The 18,801-nt window shown below is 34.5% G+C and overlaps 6 protein-coding genes across 6 annotated transcripts; 5 read left to right on the plus strand and 1 right to left on the minus strand.

Moving 5' to 3' along the window:
- Positions 1-642: 642 nt before the first annotated feature.
- On the plus strand, positions 643-5,843 carry PPL_02109 (P-type ATPase; the record flags this gene model as incomplete). Its single annotated transcript, XM_020573104.1, has 4 exons — positions 643-1,834; positions 1,920-2,512; positions 2,711-3,089; positions 3,166-5,843. 4 exons carry the CDS (start codon positions 643-645, stop codon positions 5,841-5,843), a joined length of 4,842 nt encoding a protein of 1,613 aa, XP_020437221.1.
- Positions 5,844-6,443: 600 nt separating this feature from the next.
- PPL_02110 (beta-xylosidase-like protein) lies at positions 6,444-8,139 on the plus strand (the record flags this gene model as incomplete). The annotated part of the gene is made up of 4 exons (XM_020573105.1): positions 6,444-6,524; positions 6,622-7,064; positions 7,138-7,600; positions 7,666-8,139. The coding sequence occupies 4 exons, from the start codon at positions 6,444-6,446 to the stop codon at positions 8,137-8,139; spliced, it is 1,461 nt and encodes a 486-aa protein (XP_020437222.1).
- A 379-nt stretch (positions 8,140-8,518) lies between these two features.
- Positions 8,519-10,652, plus strand: PPL_02111 (FNIP repeat-containing protein; the record flags this gene model as incomplete). The annotated part of the gene is made up of 3 exons (XM_020573106.1): positions 8,519-8,888; positions 8,963-10,184; positions 10,625-10,652. The coding sequence occupies 3 exons, from the start codon at positions 8,519-8,521 to the stop codon at positions 10,650-10,652; spliced, it is 1,620 nt and encodes a 539-aa protein (XP_020437223.1).
- A 1,074-nt stretch (positions 10,653-11,726) lies between these two features.
- Positions 11,727-12,200, minus strand: PPL_02112 (uncharacterized protein; the record flags this gene model as incomplete). Its single annotated transcript, XM_020573107.1, has 1 exon — positions 11,727-12,200. One exon carries the CDS (start codon positions 12,198-12,200, stop codon positions 11,727-11,729), a length of 474 nt encoding a protein of 157 aa, XP_020437224.1.
- A 252-nt stretch (positions 12,201-12,452) lies between these two features.
- On the plus strand, positions 12,453-16,278 carry PPL_02113 (protein serine/threonine kinase; the record flags this gene model as incomplete). Its single annotated transcript, XM_020573108.1, has 5 exons — positions 12,453-12,482; positions 14,317-15,284; positions 15,500-15,544; positions 15,691-15,741; positions 16,182-16,278. 5 exons carry the CDS (start codon positions 12,453-12,455, stop codon positions 16,276-16,278), a joined length of 1,191 nt encoding a protein of 396 aa, XP_020437225.1.
- Positions 16,279-16,398: 120 nt separating this feature from the next.
- Positions 16,399-17,791, plus strand: PPL_02114 (uncharacterized protein; the record flags this gene model as incomplete). Its single annotated transcript, XM_020573109.1, has 2 exons — positions 16,399-16,616; positions 17,632-17,791. 2 exons carry the CDS (start codon positions 16,399-16,401, stop codon positions 17,789-17,791), a joined length of 378 nt encoding a protein of 125 aa, XP_020437226.1.
- Between the last annotated feature and the right edge of the window lie 1,010 nt (positions 17,792-18,801).

The raw sequence follows: 18,801 nt of genomic DNA on the forward strand, positions 1-18,801 counted from the left end.
TTAAAAAAAAAAAAAACATTCATTTTTTTGTTTTTTTTTTTTTTTTAATTTTTTTTTGGTTTATTTTTGTTTGAAAACCAGGTTGTGACCCGACACAAAACCTCCAACAAAACTTTGGTGAAAAGTGTGCAAAAAATTAGTTAATAACTTTCACTCTCACCCTCACACCATTAACACAATTCAAACATTATAATTTACACTATCAGAAAATATTTTGTTTACAGGGTGACAAGATAGACAGATTTTTTTATTATATATTATTGTTATTTATCAACGATTATTCGTACTTATTGTGTTTAATCATCAATCATCATACAAATACAAACAATAAATATATATAGTAAATATAATATTTTATTAATTTATTACAAATAATAAGAATATATAATTTATATATTTTATAAAATCTTATAGATTTCTATAAATATTATTTATATATTTAAGAATAATTTTTAATAACTAATAAATCTAATCTACTTTCAGATTTCTATCAATTTAAGATTCTTTTTAGTTTAAATAGTAATAATAATCATAATCAGTTATCAATAGAAAAGAATAGAATAGATAGGATAGTAGTAGTAGTAGTATGTTAGTTTGTTTGATTGGTATGAGATTGCGTACATTATAGTAGAACTTGGTTCCATGTCATTCAATAACAGTAGCAATAGTGTACCGCATGAAAGATCATATCTTTTGAATTCAAATTCATCGACTTCCAACTCTGCGATTTCAACTTCATTCGATAATATCAGTAATCATCATCACCTTTTGCATAGCAGTGGTAATAATATAGCTATATCTTTATCAAATAGTGGAAGTAATATAAATAACAACAATAACAATCCAACAACATTAATATCATCACCTATTATTTTATCACATAAAATGGATAGTATTAATAATATTAATAATAATAGTAATAGTAATAGTAATAATAGTGGTAATGGTAATAGTATAAGTAATAATAGTGGTAATGGTAATAGTATAAGTAATAATAGTAATATTCAATTTAATACATATAATACATTTTCAGAGAATGGTGCTGGTGGTGTGACATCTCCCTATGGCCTATCGAACAGTTCGAATCCACTGATGGTTGGAGTCGGCTATGAGAATAACGATGAGGAACAGATTCACGAAGATGACTACGATGGCGATGAGAACAATGCCATATTGACAGCAGGTTCACTATCGAGCAGCAGCAACAACATTCTCTCAAAAAGAAACAAGAAACTAGAGAAGCAACAACTACTGATGACTCCACCCGCCGATTTAGATCATCACAATAATCATCATCATCATATAAGTGGATCACCAAAACCAAGAGTAACATTAAATCAATTACAACAACAAAATAAGAAACAGCAGAATGGAAATAATAGTTTAAATAATAGTAGTAATAATAATAATCACATTAATAATAATAATAATAATAATAATAAGAATGGATTATCTGTTTCATCACAAATATTTACATCAGTACCATTGAATTCACCAAATGTTTTACATAATTCAATTGGTGGCGGTGGTGGTGGTGGACAACATCATTATCAGAATGGTGCCAACCACAATAACAACAATAATAATATATCACCACAATCACCTTTATATATTCACAGACAACACTCTTCACAGATAAACGAGCAATACCTTTCGATTCTTGGTGCCTCACAGAACGTTGTCATCAAGAAGAAACGTGCTGCTATCGATCTCAAACTTGGCCGTAAATGGCTAACCAACATCATTGTCGTCCAAATGGTCGGCAACCTCATAAGAGCACTTCCAATATTTATTTTAGAGAAATACTATGTTATGTTATTAATATTTTTCCAAGGTAAGTAAATACTTTTAATATTTTTAACTAGATTAAACTAAACTAACAAACTAATTCTATTATTTAGCTATATTTCTATTATTAGGTTCATATGGTGTAAAGAAATTAAAGAAATATCTGATACTTTTATATGCAATGGGATGTTTCTCTACGACTATTTTGGATTTAGTTATTACTTTTACGTATGCACACAGTCTCAGTGAGCGGCCTTTCAAGGAGATTCAATTTGCTTTCTGGTCGTACGTGCTCTTTGTAACATTACTTTGTACTCTTAATATTGTGGGTGGAATATTGTTTGGTTTGAAGATATTTGTTAGTTTACACACTCTGGACGATCGAACTAGCAGTCCGTTGGTGTTGCTCGCCGCAAGTCTGGTCGGAAGTTTCGACTCGCACGAAGACGACGAAAACGCTTCGAATGCCGCTAAAATGAATAGGACGATCTTGTTCTACGGTTCCGATCTAAAGAAGGCGTTGAACGTCACAATGAGTCTTCAGTGGAATCTGGCGGTGTTTGACGTGCTACGCGAGTGGGGACAGTGGATCAAGCAAAAGTTTACGAAATATGAGAATCGACCGACCTCCTCGATTCCTGCGGACTACCAGGTCAATGTGCAGCGATACGCGAGCAACGAGGTTATCACATCAAAGTACAATGTCGTTACTTTCTTGCCAAAAGTAATCTTCTTCCAGTTTAGTCGTCTCGCTAATCTCTATACACTGTGCATCGTGGTTCTGAGTATGTTTTCATTCTCGCCGGTCGGTCCTATCTCGTCGGTGACACCGCTGCTCGTTGTCATCTCTGTCAGTTGCTTCAAGGAGTTGGCAGAGGATATCAAGCGTCATCGTCAGGACAAAGAGATCAACAATCGAAAGTCAATGTGTTACCGTCCACCCGATTACATCGGTGGCAAAGGAACGTTTGTCGAGCTAGCATGGAGGGATATCAAAGTCGGTGACATCATCATGGTGAAAGGCGAAGAACTACTGCCTGCCGACATTGTTTGTCTATCGACATCGAGACCCGACGGCAGAACCTATTTGGAAACAGCCAATCTAGATGGTGAGACCAATCTCAAGTTGAAAACAAACATATCGAAAACCAGTTGGATTCGCTCAGCTGAAGATCTTGATAAATTCTCATGTCGTGTCGATTATGAAGGTCCAAACAATGATATCTATGGATTCGAAGGTGTATTAACAGTACTTAAAGGAATGGAAAACTCTAGTAATTTAGGTCAATCAACTTTAGTTGGTAAGTTTAGTTTTAAGTATTATGGCTAGTTTATTTTATAATATTAATATATATATGTTATATTTATCATATGCAGGTCAAAACAATTTCTGTCCAATTACAATTGAATCATTGTTGTTGAGAGGTACAAAGTTGAGAAATACAGAATGGGTTATTGGTATAGTTACATACACAGGTGTCGATACTAAAGTGGAAAAGAACAGTACAAAGAGTAGTCAAAAGAGAAGTTCTGTCGAGAGAGGTGTAAATAATAAGTTGATTATCCTCTTCCTCATGCAGACTATCATTTGTATTATATGCTCGATTGGACACAACCAATGGAATATAGAAACACAAGAGAGTTTTGAATCGCTGTGGTATCTCGATGTACAGCCAGGTGAAAAGGATTTCATCTATGTCAGTTATATTATCCTTTACAACACACTGATTCCACTCTCTATGTATGTCTCGATGGAGGTTATCAGAATTTCGAATGCTCATTTCATTGACAGTGACCTCGAGATGTACGACGAGAAGACAGACACTCCTGCACAAGCCAGAAACACAAATATCAACGAGGAACTCGGTCAAATACAATATCTATTCTCAGACAAGACTGGAACACTCACTTGCAATGAGATGGTATTCAATCGTTGTACCATTGGTGGAACAGTGTATGGACCTGACGAAGATATTCACTTGCAACTCAACAATGACTTGGCCAATGAAGACGTCCGTTCTAGCTATGTCCGTGAGTTCCTCACTTGTCTAGCGGTTTGCAATACCGTTGTCATCGAGAAGTCAAAGGAAGGTGCCGATTTGAATTACGATCCCAAGTGCTATCCAAAGTATCAGGCTGCATCGCCCGACGAAGAAGCACTTACCATTGCAGCTGCTAAGTTTGGATTCGTGCTGAAGTCGCGTGAAGACAATGTCATTACCATTGCAGTCGATGGTCACGAGGAGCGTTATGAACTACTCAATGTTTTGGAATTCAACAGTTACAGAAAGAGAATGTCGGTCATCGTTAGAACTGAAAGTGGACAGATCAAACTGTATTCAAAGGGTGCAGATTCAGTGATTATGGAGCGATCCGAGAAGAGTACAGCGATTCCGGGTGTCGATGTTCACAAGGCAACAGAGACACACATCAGTCAATTCGCATCGAATGGTTTGAGAACTTTGTGTATGTCGGTTGTTGTACTCGATGCCGAGGCATACTTGACTTGGAACAGAAAGTTCGAGGAGGCATCAGTTTCGCTGGTGAAGCGTGCTGAGATGATGGATCAAGCCGCCGATTTGATTGAGAAGAACATGACATTGCTTGGTGCAACCGGTATTGAAGATCGTCTTCAAGACTACGTACCGGAAACCGTCCAATCGCTAAGAGAAGCCGGTGTAAAGATATGGGTGTTGACTGGTGATAAGCAAGAGACTGCCATCTCCATTGCCACTGCATCGTCGGTCATCCACAACGGCATGGAAATTGTCATCCTCAATGAAAATACAAAGGAGGATCTATTGAAACGATTGCTGAGCTTGGTCAGTCAAAAGAGAATAGTAAGCTTCAACGATAGTCGACGTTGGGGACCACAGCTTTTCGGTAAGCTGGCATCGACACTCAAACTGGATCCGTCGGATGCTCCGCTCATCTTGAACCGTACCGGTGAAATGCAAGTACAAATGGCGATTGTTATCGATGGATCGACTCTCCAACTTGCACTCGACAAAGACCTGAGATATCATTTCTTGCAAGTCGCTAAAACCGCAGAATCCGTAGTTTGTTGCCGTTGCTCACCTTCACAGAAAGCCAAAGTTGTAAAACTGGTTGCCGAACGTTCGTTCTTGTTTGGCGATGGTGCAATCACTATGGCTATTGGTGACGGTGCCAACGATGTACCAATGATTCAAAAGGCGCATGTAGGTGTCGGTATCTCTGGTCGTGAGGGTATGCAAGCCGTTTTGGCAAGTGACTTTGCAATTGCCAACTTCCACATGTTGCGTAGACTGCTGCTGGTACACGGTAATCGTAGCTACAAGAGAATGACCAAGCTGATTCTCTACTCGTTCTCCAAGAACGTCGCTCTATCGATCTCACAATTTTGGTTTGGATTCTACTCGGCGTTCAGTGGTCAGATGATCTACTTTGATTTCCTTTTCACCCTTTACAATGCTTTGTTCACCTCGCTACCTGTGCTCTCGCTCGGAACATTCGACCAAGACATCAGGGAGGAATCACTCCTCTCTGAACCGACCAACTACCGTGTCTGCCAATCGAATAAGCCATTCTCGATGTGGTCATTCATCTACTGGATCTTCTTGGGTATGTGGCAATCGGCTATCATTTTCTTTGTTACATTTTTCGTTCTTCAAGACGCCACTGTCCAAGGTGGAAAAACACTTGGACTGTGGTCGTGCGGTACCGCTGCCTACCTCTATCTCATTCTCACCACCAACATTCAGATCTCATCGATCACCTGCTACTGGACCAAACAAAGCTTCATTGCCGTCGGTGTCAGTATCGTTGCATCGGTCCTCTTTGTCATACTCTACAGTTTGGTCTACTGGATCGAGCCAGAGGCACAAGACATCATTTTCGAACTCTTCACAGTACCGGATTTCTGGTTCCTCTATATCATCGTACCTTGTATTTCAATGTTACCGTTTGCATTGGTAACAGTCAATAATTGGATGTTCTCAAAAAACAGTGAACGCTACTACTCTGAGAAAGATGGTTTCATCAAACTCGATGCAGAAAAGAACTCCAAGAAATAAATAACACATATATATATATAAAAAAAATCAACATAAAACACAAACTTGGTCAAACCGATAGATCGATTAATGTTTAAACAATACATTACATCTCACCTACTTTTTTTATTCAATATCTGTTATATTACAAATCTTAATAATTTATTTTATTAGATCAATAAAGAAATAATTTAGATGCTTTGCTAAACATAAGTCTTTTCAACTAATCTATCATTTCATGTGCTTGTTTATCTAGCAAGACGACTGATCAGTTGATTGATTTAATCAAATAAAATTCAAACATTAAAAAAATTTTTTTTTTTTTTTTTTTTTTTTTTGTGATGTGTGTGACCAAAGATATATTTAATATAATGGTTTTTTACATTTTTTTTTTGTTTTAGCAATTTAAGATGGTGTCATTGTAAACCAGGCACCAAATTTTTGCACCACATCGTTCCCAACTCAGAAATCTAGATATTTTATTGAATTTTTTTGCTTTTTTGAACTGTTTTTTTTTTTGGTTCTAAATTTCAACAATGCTGACTACTATATGAATTGGCTGCCACAAACCAATTTACGATTTCCATTTATAAACCAATATATAGATAGATAGATAAAAAAATGATTAAATTACTCTTATCATTTTTATTGTTAATCGGTTTGGTTGCCGCACAATCAGTACAATTCCAAGCAGACATAAGTGTATTGTATTAATATTTTCAATTTTGAATGTAGTGGATATCTAATTAATTAACGAATATGGTGATTGAATCATTATACTTTAATTTATTTTATATAGAATAGAACAGAATGGGATCATTATTGGGAAAGATGTGTTGGAAGTGGTCATGCTTGGTTAGGTACTCGTCAGGATTGGAGAGATGCCTTAAAGATTGCTCGTGAAAAGCTTGGATTTGAACGTGTTCGTTTCCATGGTATCTTTGATGACGATATGAATATTTACAATGTAGATTCCAACGGTACTGCTATTTACAATTGGTATAATCTTGATTATGTTTACGATTATATTGTCAGTCTTGGTATGGCTCCATACGTTGAACTAAGCTTTATGCCAACCGCAATGGCATCGGGTAATGCAACTATCTTCCATTACAAAGGAAATATCACTCCACCAAAAGATTACTCATTGTGGGCTGATCTCATCACCAATTTCTTGGAACATTATATTGGTAGATACGGGTTGGATATTGTTAAAGGTTGGTTCTTTGAAACTTGGAATGAGTATGTAGTTTAATTATATTTATTTAGATACATATGTATATTAATTTATTTTTAAAATGATTCTATTGTTTAGACCCAATTGTGGTTTCTGGTCAGGTACTATCCCAGAGTATTTCCAACTCCTACAGGTTACCTCTGATGCAGTGAAAGCTGTCCACCCAGATTTGATGGTTGGAGGTCCAGCCACTTGCCAATCTCAATATCTTCCAGAGACTTTAGAGTTTGTTAAAGCCAATAATGTTGCACTTGACTTTATTTCGACTCACGAATATCCAACTGACATTGAACCAGTCACCCGTAATGTAATGTTTAACGTTCTCACCAAATCGCGTGATATTGTTGGTCCAGATATGCCATTGATCTATTCTGAATACAACGATGGTTTGTATGCTCAATCGATGCATGACAATATCTATGCTTCTGCTTTTGCCGTATTCAACATTATCGATGTCTATGGAATTGCTGATATTTTCTCATGGTGGACATTCTCTGATGTTTTCGAGGAACAAGGTCAACAATCTCAAATTTTCAATCAAGTTTGTATTCTCATTACAAATTACAATTTAGTCAACTTACTTATTATTATTTAATCAATCTTTAGGGATTTGGTTTGCAAACAATTTATAACATTCCAAAACCATCATTTAAAGCATTTGAATTACTTCATGAGACTGGTGATGAAAGAGCATCAGTCACTGGAGATATCAATCATCCAACCGCTGGTATTCTTGTAACTCATCGTCATGATGAAATAATGGTATTAGTTTACAATCACAATATTCCAGGTGCACCAATCTCCACCGAAACCATTTCTATTACTTTGGATAACGTTCCATCGACTCGTCAAGCTCAAGCTACTCTTCGTCGTATCGATGAGTACAATTGCAATCCATATGCTACATGGCAAGAGATGGGATCACCATGGTATCCAACTGAGAAACAACTTGAACAACTATATCTATCGGCTTCATTCAACGAAACATCAATTTCATACACTCAATCATCAGCTACATCAATTCAATTCCAACTTCCAATTCCACCACAAGGTGTTGCAGCTATTAAATTGAAAATCTAAATAAATAACTGAAGTACTATTTTTTTTTCACAAACAACATATATTTTTATTTTAGAATCTTAGGTTTTACACAATCCAAAAAAATTACTATAGTAATTTAAACTTAAAAATTAATATAAAATGAAACTGGCTCCCAACCACTTTCACCTGCTCATTAATTTTAAAAAAAATGTAAAAATTAAAAATAGAGAGGTTAATATGATCGGAGTGGTTTTTTTTATTTTATTTGGTTTATGGTTACAAGAAAGAGCCAGTTTTGTTTTTAATTTCAATGATTTTTTTTGTTGGAATTAATCTTTTAGAATATGTTTTGAAGCAAAACACGCACACACATAATAAATTATCAATAAATGAAATTAATCAGTGTTGTAACAAAGAAATGATGAATAATAAAACATTAAATCTCTTTGAAAGATTACCATTTTTCGTATTAAATAAAATAGTTGGTCAACTAAAAGAAAATATCGATAAAGTATGTTTTAGTTTGATTTGTAAACGTTTGTATAATGAACGTAATAGATATCTATACATACCTCTGGATATGTCAGATGATAGATCGAGATGGATGATCAGCAATCTCAAATTGAACTCATACGCGAATCAAATAGAGACATACGATCATTTCGATGATGAACATTATAAGATCACCAAATTCCAATGTTTCGATAGTAAAGAAAGTTTGTCTACTTTCTACAAGAAATCATTGGGTACTGATTCTTCACCAAGGTTCTCTAATTGGATATTGAAAGGTAAATAGATAAAATCAATATATAATATATTAGTTACTAATCAACCATCTACATAGAATATCTACCAAACTTAGAAAATGATAATGTTGACATAAAGTCTTTGGTTGTGAATTACAACTTTCAAGGCAATATATGTGAAATCCCATGTGTAAAGAGAGTCGATACGCTTTTATTTATATACCCATGCGAAACCATTGATTATAGATTGCCAGACAACATCAAGCAAATGGTGATTCCCTTTCAAGATCAAGAGCATTGCTTTGGAGAAAATGCATGTCTTCCCAGGCAGTTGGATTTCCTAGCGATTAAATGCAATCAAAAGATTCAAAAGCACTTCTTGCCAAGTTCACTCTCGAATTTGAATTTGTTTTCACATGATTTCAACCATCCAATCGACAGAGATGTACTTCCTGACGGATTGAAACATCTAACTTTGATAGCAGGCCATTACGCTCACCCAATACTCAAAGGAGTACTACCGACCAGTCTGAAAAGCTTGACTCTTTCATCGTACAGTGGTAATCTGGTGTTCTATGATCCATTAACATTGAATCATCATGATGATAACAATAACAATAATAATAACAACAACAACTACGACAACAACAACGATAACCACAACAATACCTACATTCCCAATACTCTTGAAAAGCTAATGATTGGAACACCGCCAGCTTTGATGGACACGAAATTCAATGAAATATTATCAAGCAATTTGAAAACTATTGGTTTCTTAACGAATTTCTCACAGTTTATCGATAACAATATGATACCACCGTCGGTCACCAAGTTGCATTTGAGTTCCTATCCACAGGCTGGACAGCCATTGGTTATACCGAGTGGAATCCGACATCTCAAGATATCAGTGCTGCAATCGATGATTCCCAGAGATTCAATACCAGACTCGTTGGAGAAACTATCGATTCTACGTCTCAATCATCAAAATAGCGGTGGTTCTCTCTTTCAATCGGTGCTAACACCGACTTTTAAATCAGAGAATAGCACGATCGTTACACCATTCGAATGCATTACACCATCGATCAGGAGTATCAAGCTACCGCTGTTGTACTGTCTGCATTCCGATTTGAATGATATACCGAGCAACATTCAGAATATAACATTTGTAGATTTCGCAATGGAGAAAATCTGTCTAAGACGATTGGATGACCAACAAAAGTTCTTGGTAATGACACCAATGAATCAAGGTGGAATCATTCTATCAATTTCGAAAATCATTGAAATGCTATCGAATCGATATCAAATTGAAAGAAATCAAAAAAATATTTGGAATATTGAGTAACAATAACAAATGAATAGAATTAGAAATGGTTTTGGATTTTAATATTAGTGAAATAATGGATCTTCATCTCATTGATCATCATCAGAACCAACATAATAAACAACAAACAACGATGACTATATTTACAGTATAGCTATTTATAAAGCAATTCAAAAGGAATAATAAAATAGTCATTGACAAAAGTATTAATATCTTATGTTTTTTTTTTTTTTTATTTCTCAATTCAACATATAAATTAAATAATGTTGTCCGCTAAGGACAATAAAGTTAAATGAAATAAATAAGTAATGTCTCAATAAACAGATCCATTTTCAATTAAAAAATTAAATCTGTTGTTTCCAGAATAAGTTAATAATAATTCTGCTGTCAAGCTTCTCAATGTTTTATTGGCTGGAAAACTTGACGTTAAAAATTTAGTAATTTTTAATCAATCAAGGTATTTAGAGAAGAATAATATAGAATAAATAATCAATTCTTTTTAGGATAAAGAAATTTAATAATATATTTTATTTTTTAAGATTTTAATTTTATAAATAAATATTTGAATCAAAACTATTACTGAAATTTTTATTAGGAGAAACGGCATGGTAAAGAGAGGAAACCGGCATATCGACGAGAGGAGACCGGCATAGTGACGAGAGGAAACCGGCATTGTTACTAGAGGAGACCGGCGAGTCAACTGGCATAGTGACGAGAGGAAACCGGCATAGTAACGAGGGGAGACCGGCGAGTCAACCGGCATAGTAACGAGAGAAAACCGGCATAACTACGAGAGGAAACCGGCATAACTACGAGAGGAAACCGGCATAACGACGAGAGGAAACAGGCATAGTAACGAGAGGAGACCGGCATAGTAACGAGAGGAAACCGGCATAACTACGAGAGGAAACAGGCATAGTAACGAGAGGAGACCGGCATAATGACGAGAGGAAACCGGCATAACTACGAGAGGAAACCGGCATAACTACGAGAGGAAACCGGCATAACTACGAGAGGAAACCGGCATAATGACGAGAGGAAACCGGCATAGTAACGAGGGGAGACCGGCGAGTCAACCTGCATAGTGACGTGAGGAAACCGGCATAACTACGAGAGGAAACCGGCATAACGACGAGAGGAAACAGGCATAGTAACGAGAGGAGACCGGCATAGTAACGAGAGGAAACCGGCATAACTACGAGAGGAAACAGGCATAGTAACGAGAGGAGACCGGCATAATGACGAGAGGAAACCGGCATAACTACGAGAGGAAACCGGCATAACTACGAGAGGAAACCGGCATAACTACGAGAGGAAACCGGCATAATGACGAGAGGAAACCGGCATAGTAACGAGGGGAGACCGGCGAGTCAACCTGCATAGTGACGTGAGGAAACCGGCATAACTACGAGAGGAAACCGGCATAACGACGAGAGGAAACAGGCATAGTAACGAGAGGAGACCGGCATAGTAACGAGAGGAAACCGGCATAACTACGAGAGGAAACCGGCATAACTACGAGAGGAAACCGGCATAATGACGAGAGGAAACCGGCATAACTACGAGAGGAAACCGGCATAACTACGAGAGGAAACCGGCATAATGACGAGAGGAAACCGACATAGTGAAGAGAGGCAACTGGCATAACGACGAGAAGAAACCGGCATAATGACGAGAAGACCGGCATAGTGACGAGAGGAAACCGACATAGTAACGAGAGGAGACCGGCATAATGACGAGAAGACCGGCATAATGACGAGAAGACCGGCATAGTGACGAGAGGAAACCGACATAGTGAAGAGAGGCAACTGGCATAACGACGAGGAGACCGGTATAGTGACGAAAGGAGACCGGCATAACGACGAGAGCAAACAGGCATAGTAACGAGAGCAAACAGGCATAGTGACGAGAGGAGACCTGCATAGTGACGAGAGGAGACCGGCATAGTGACGAGAGGCAACTGGCATAACGATGAGAGGCAACCGGCATAGTGAAGAGAGGAGACCGGCATAACGATGAGAGGCAACCGTCATAGCAACGAGACATCACTCATAGTAAGGAGGCAACTGGCATTGGCAAGAGGACTTGGAAAAGAAGAAAGAGATAAAAGGAGATAAACAAAGAGTTAGTAAAACAAAGATATAAATAAGTTAAAGTTATAATTAATAGTTATTACTTACAAAATTATTTGTATTTGAAAAATAATTAAAAATGACAATGTGAATGAAATTATAGGTTTAAATAGTTTTAAATTTGATTCGTTTACTTACAGTTTGAACTCAAAAATGGCGGCAACCGTTAAGCGCCAATTAAAAGTATGAATTAATATTCAAATTTGAAATATAAATATTAAAATTAATTAAATAATTCATTTTATTATAATATAATATTCAAAAATAAAAAAACAGGCGATCATTACCAATGAAGAAACAACAAGCTTAATTTTCAATTTTATTAATTTATTGAATTTGCAACACCCCATTTTTATTTGACAAGTTCATATTTTTTTTTTTGTTGCAAAAATACAATAATATTGTTGTTTTTTGTTAAATATAATAATTGAAGAATATTATTATTGTGTAGAAAATTATAATTATTTATTTAAATTGTAAGATGATTCTATTGTATAATAGTAATTGATTGATTCGTGAAAACAATAATTACAGTAGTACTAGAATAGAAGTGATTTACTATAAAATGAAAATTTCAAATTGAATTGTATAGTTAGATTAAAGTGTTCAACTTATTCATCATTCTAAAAATCTCTTTCATAGTCATATTGATAATTCGTACTTCCAAAATTGTAAGTATTGATAGTTTGTACTCTTCAATTGAATAAAACCAAATTGAACGATTAAACTTTTTTCTTATCTGTATTATATTATTATTATGATTATCAAGATATTTCTATTATCACACTCATCTTAAGATTACTATTAGTTTGTTATTTTTTGAAGTTGAGATAAGGTGAAACATTAAATAACTTTAATGAAAATCAAAGGAATGTACACTTTTATTTTGATTATTTTCTAGTTTTTTTTTTTATTTAATTTTTTTAAACTAAGAATTATATAAATTATCTTTTATACTTTTAACAAATAAATTAATTTTAAATAAAAATTGAAAGTTTTAAGTAAAATTACTTTGTTTTAATTTTAAATATCAACTTGTTGTATTCATTGAATAAAATATTTATATAATATAGTAATCTTTCTTTTATGTAGAGATAAATATATTACCAAAATAAATTATATTTGATAGTTTATTTAAAAGTGAAACACAATTTAATTGATTTGATTCACGATTTATTGGAATTGAATGACAATGTCAAGTGTGGGTGGGTTCTGCATGGATGGTGTGTTTTTTTATTTTTATTTTTTTGCCAATCAAAAAAACATTCAACCCAAACTTTTAAATTTAAGACATCTTTTTAATTAAAAATTATTCTATTTAATTGAGAGTATCGGATAAAATGACGTTAATTATTTTCAAAATTTGGCGGTTTCTTATTATTATTGATTATTTTTAAATCTAATTTAAATATTAATATACTAGTAAATACTATTAATATCGAAATTTTGCTTTTCAATATAAGCAATATTCATATTAATTTGTTATTTCTAAGTAAGTTTTATTAATATCACAATATTATCAAGAAAAATATTGATCAAAACTAACATATTTCTTTCAAATTTCTATCAAATATAGTTTTAGATAGTGATCGTTAATAATAAAGAGATAGTTGATTTCTCATTTACTCTCTTCATTAAAAAATAAGAAATAAATTAATTTTAATTGTATTTAAAGAACTTATCTTTTTTATTTACTTTTTCATTTTATTATTGATAGTTTTCAATTATTGTCATAAAAATTGTTGTTTTGCCACTTACGCAATTGAAAGTGTTCAATCACTACTAGTGATTAGTGAAACCTTTTGAATAAACAAAAGAAATAATATCAGTATCATATCTATCTCCTTATACAATCAAAAACAATATTGTATTGAGAAAAAAAAAAAATTAAAAAAATAAATTGGGTGAAAAATTTCAAAATAAATCATGCATATGTCACAACAACTTCAAGATATAGATAGATAATTTTCCAATTACCAGCTATTCGTGGGAATTAGTTGGTATTTATTTTAAAAAGAAGGCTGAGCTCGATGATGAAGAAGATCGAATGAGTTTCTTTTATTACTTTATCCATGAATTCACTCGAGTCAAAAGGGAATTCGATGAACAACAGCAGCAACACAAACAACAACAACCACAACAAGATAATAATATTGTTAATTATAAGTCGCTGGAGGAAGTTATCCAAAGCTTTCCAATCAAAAGTTTATCACTGGATTTAGTAACAGTTTACAACCAAAAGAAACTCGAGATTAAAGATGAGTCAGATCGAAATCTGTTCCTTTTGTACTTTTCCAAAGAAAGATCTAGAATAGCCAGAGAACAAAAGCAACAACAACAATTACAACAGCAACAACAGCAACAGCAACAACAGCAATTACAACAGCAACAGCAACAGCAATTACAACAGCAACAACAGCAACAGCAGGAACAGCAATTACAACAGCAACCGCAATTACAACAGCAACAGCAGGAACAGCAACAACAGGAACAGCAACAACAGGAACAGCAACAACAGCAGCAACAGCAACAGCAACAACAAATTCAACAACAAAAGCAACAAGCAACTATAAAGAACAACAGTAACAATGATAACGATAATATAAAGTATAAGAAAAACAACAACAATAACACTAAATCGATAGGAAATCAAAATACCTATCAATTTAGAATTCCAGTTAATCAAAATAAAATAGATTACAATATTAATAATAACAATATAAACAAAATTGATTACATTCATAATATTAAATATTATATTCAAAACTACAAAATAAAAATCATTAACAGATCAAAACCAAACCAAAACACCTTCCAATTTAGAAGACCAACTAATTGGAAAGAGAACAACGACAACAAAATCATCAAAATCAACACCAACATTGACAACACTGCCAATTACATTTTAAACATTATTAACAATATCAAAAACAAACCAAAACCAAATAATAATACATATCAATTCAGAATACCCAGTAATAAAAAGTAAATAATAATTATAATAACAGGATGGAGTGGTGATCTGGATTCTAGGTTCTAGGTTTGGTGGTTCTGGTGATGGTACTGGTCGATGCATGGGTGGCAGGGTGGGCACGATCGAAGGATATTTGTTATGGTAATATATTTATTATTTATTTATTTACAATGTTGTTTATTTATAAATATTATATTATAATTTTTGTATATTTTATTAATAATAGTAGATCAATCTTAAAAGAGTCTGGTTTCTTGACTATATGGTGGTGGTACTGGTCGTTGCATGGGTGGCAGGGTGGGCACGATCGAAGGATAGTTGAAAAGGTAATATGTTATTATTAATTTATTTATTTATTTATTTATTTAAAATGTTGTTTATTTATAAATATTATATTGGTATATTATATGTAAAAAGTAGATCAATGTTAAAAGAATCTGGTTCTTTGGTCATGGTCTTGGCTATATGGTAGTGGTACTGGTCGTTGCATGGGCGGCAGGGTGGGCACGGCCGAAGGATCTTTGAAAAGGTAATATATTATTATTAATTTATTTTTTATTATTTATTTATTTTCAATGTTGTTTATTTATTAATATCATATTTGTATACTATATTAAGTAAAATTCAGGTTAACGAAGCTCTAGGTTTTTTGTAGGTCTATTAAATAATTTAGGAACGAATACAAATATGATTGAAATTAAATATAAATAAATTAATATAATTATAAAATTAATTTTAATTATTCTTGTATTCGTTCTTTATTTTTTTATTTATTATTTGTTTATATCTTTAATTAATACTAACAACTGACTACTTTGTTTTTTTTATTTATTCTATTTTCCAATATAACAATCAAGCTATTCCAAGTGATCCATTTCAATGGGTTCGTCCTTTTTTTTTCTTTCCAGGGTCTGGGATAACTGGGTGTCATTGCTTGTGATCCTTGCCTCTCTTATCAAGCGTGACGGCATGTCTCGATCAGTGAACCCACTGATGAGAGCCTAGTTATTAGAGAAACCTGGCGACCTGTACACCCGACCCGCCAGTTGGGGAGATTGTTGTGAGCGGTTGCCTGTGGACGGACGAAGCTGGGATGAGCGCACTTGCTTGCAGGTGGTCTTGCACATGGTAACCTCTGTGTTGATCTACAGTATGCATGGCGCTGGGTCAAGGGTAGGGAAACCTCCAACACATGTTACAGCTTCATATAGTCTGAAAGCAGGTGATACATACGCTGCTAGTCTGTCGCATCTTCGGGTGTGGCGACACAGAGCAGATGGAGGCGACATTCTCGGTACAGAAGGCAACGCCACAGCTATCACTTTCTTTGTTGCCTCTTCGAAGTTGTTTTATTTGCTTCGGCTTCTAACTCCGCTGTCGATTAGGAACAACAACAATTAAAGATGCTGCCGATGGTTTGTGGCAATAAATCCATCGGGGTCTCTAGGTGCCAGTAGACTCCACCTCCACGTGGTTGGCACCGGAAACTAATGGATCGATAAGATTTAAAAAAATTTTTTTTTTTTTTATATAGTAAAATATGTTTAAAATTAAAAAATATTTTCTTATCGATCCATGAGGCTGAGAGAGTCTAAATTTTAATCTTTGCAGCTTTCGATCGATCGATGTTAACTTTGATCTTGGATCACCCACACTTATACTCACACACTCACCACACTCACACTCACCACAGCACAACTCAACTCAAAAAAATTTTTTTCACCTTTTTTTGTTTTTTTTCACTTTTTTTTTTTTTTCACTTTTTTTTTTGCCACCAAAGTCAAACAACACACATAATTAATTATTTAATTAAAGTAATTCAAGCAACAATCAATCTATTTATTATAACATTTATTCATATTTATATATATTTCTAATTAATTAGCACATCAACAAATTAGAATTTATTTATCGCATTTATTATAATAGATATAAAGAATAACAATTTATTTATTCATTTTTTTTTATTTTTGTATTTTTTTTTACTTCTTATTAACAAGTTCTTATATATACTATTATAAATGTATTTAAATTTAGTCATTAATACAGATATTTAAAATGTTGTAGATTGTATTGCATTTTTGTTTGTTTTTTTTTTATTTTTAAAACAAGTTACTTTGTTAACTCTTATTTGTACTGTTTCAATTGAACAATCTTAGTAGTAGTACTTCAAATTCACTATGATCTTTGTATTTACATGACCACCAGATCAACAACAACAACCAACAACAACAACAACAACAGCACCGACAACATACTAATATTTATTTATTATTATTATTTCGTAGTAGTTAAAGATATCATTTGACGATGTTATTAGAAATATCAATCCAGCAACAACAATATAAATCACTTTAGTTTCGCAGACAATGACAACAACAACAACAACACTAGTAATTTCTTACGTCTTCGAGCTCGATCATCTTCACAACATCACCAAACAACACATGATACTGCTAATAGTGGAGGAAACGACAGATACCATTCTCTCACCAGACTTGTTGTTCTCTGCCAATGATTCATTGATTTCAATCAAATTTTAAATAAATAATGTTGATAACTTTCAAATTCTTTATAATTATTTCTTTTATTAACTGAGTTGATTCCACTGAGTTGCCGGACTCAGTACCGGACTTAGTTACCGGACTGAGTTGATTCCACTCAGTTACCAGACTGAGTTACCGGACTGAGTTACCGGACTGAGTTACCGGACTCAGTTGATTCCACTCAGTTACAAGACTGAGTTACCGGACTGAGTCAGTTACCGGACTGAGTTACCGGACTGAGTTGATGACTTAGTTGACTCAGTTACCGGACTGAGTTGATGACTTAGTTGACTCAGATACCGGACTTAGTTACCGGACTGAGTTACCGGACTGAGTTGATGACTTAGTTGACTCAGTTACCGGACTTAGTTACCTGACTCAGTTACTAGACTGAGTTGATGACTTAGTTGACTCAGTTACCGGACTGAGTTACCTGACTCAGTTACCGGACTCAGTTACCGGACTGAGCTGATGACTTAGTTGACTCATTTACCGGACTGAGTTACCTGACTCAGTTACCAGACTGAGTTGATGACTTAGTTGACTCAGTTACCGGACTGAGTTACCGCACTCAGTTACCGGACTGAGTTGATGACTTAGTTGACTCAGTTACCGGACTCAGTTACCTGACTCAGTTACCGGACTGAGTTGATGACTTAGTTGACTCAGTTACCGGACTCAGTTACCGGACTGAGTTACCTGACTCAGTTACCTGTCTCAGTTACCGACTCAGTTACCTGACTCAGTTACCGGACTGAGTTGATGACTTAGTTGACTCAGTTACCGACTCAGTTACCGACTGAGTAATGAGTTACCGGACTGAGTTACCGGACTTAGTTAGTTACCGGACTGAGTTACCTGACTGAGTTACTGGTCTCAGTTACCGGACTCAGTTAGTTACTGTAGATACTTACTTCAACTACATTTCTTAGTTTCGATCAACTCTATAACTCAATTTCCATTAACTCCATAACTCGGTTAC

The sequence above is a fragment of the Heterostelium album genome (assembly GCF_000004825.1).
Source record: "Heterostelium album PN500 unplaced genomic scaffold PPL_scaffold2, whole genome shotgun sequence".
NCBI classification, from domain to species: domain Eukaryota; phylum Evosea; class Eumycetozoa; order Acytosteliales; family Acytosteliaceae; genus Heterostelium; species Heterostelium album.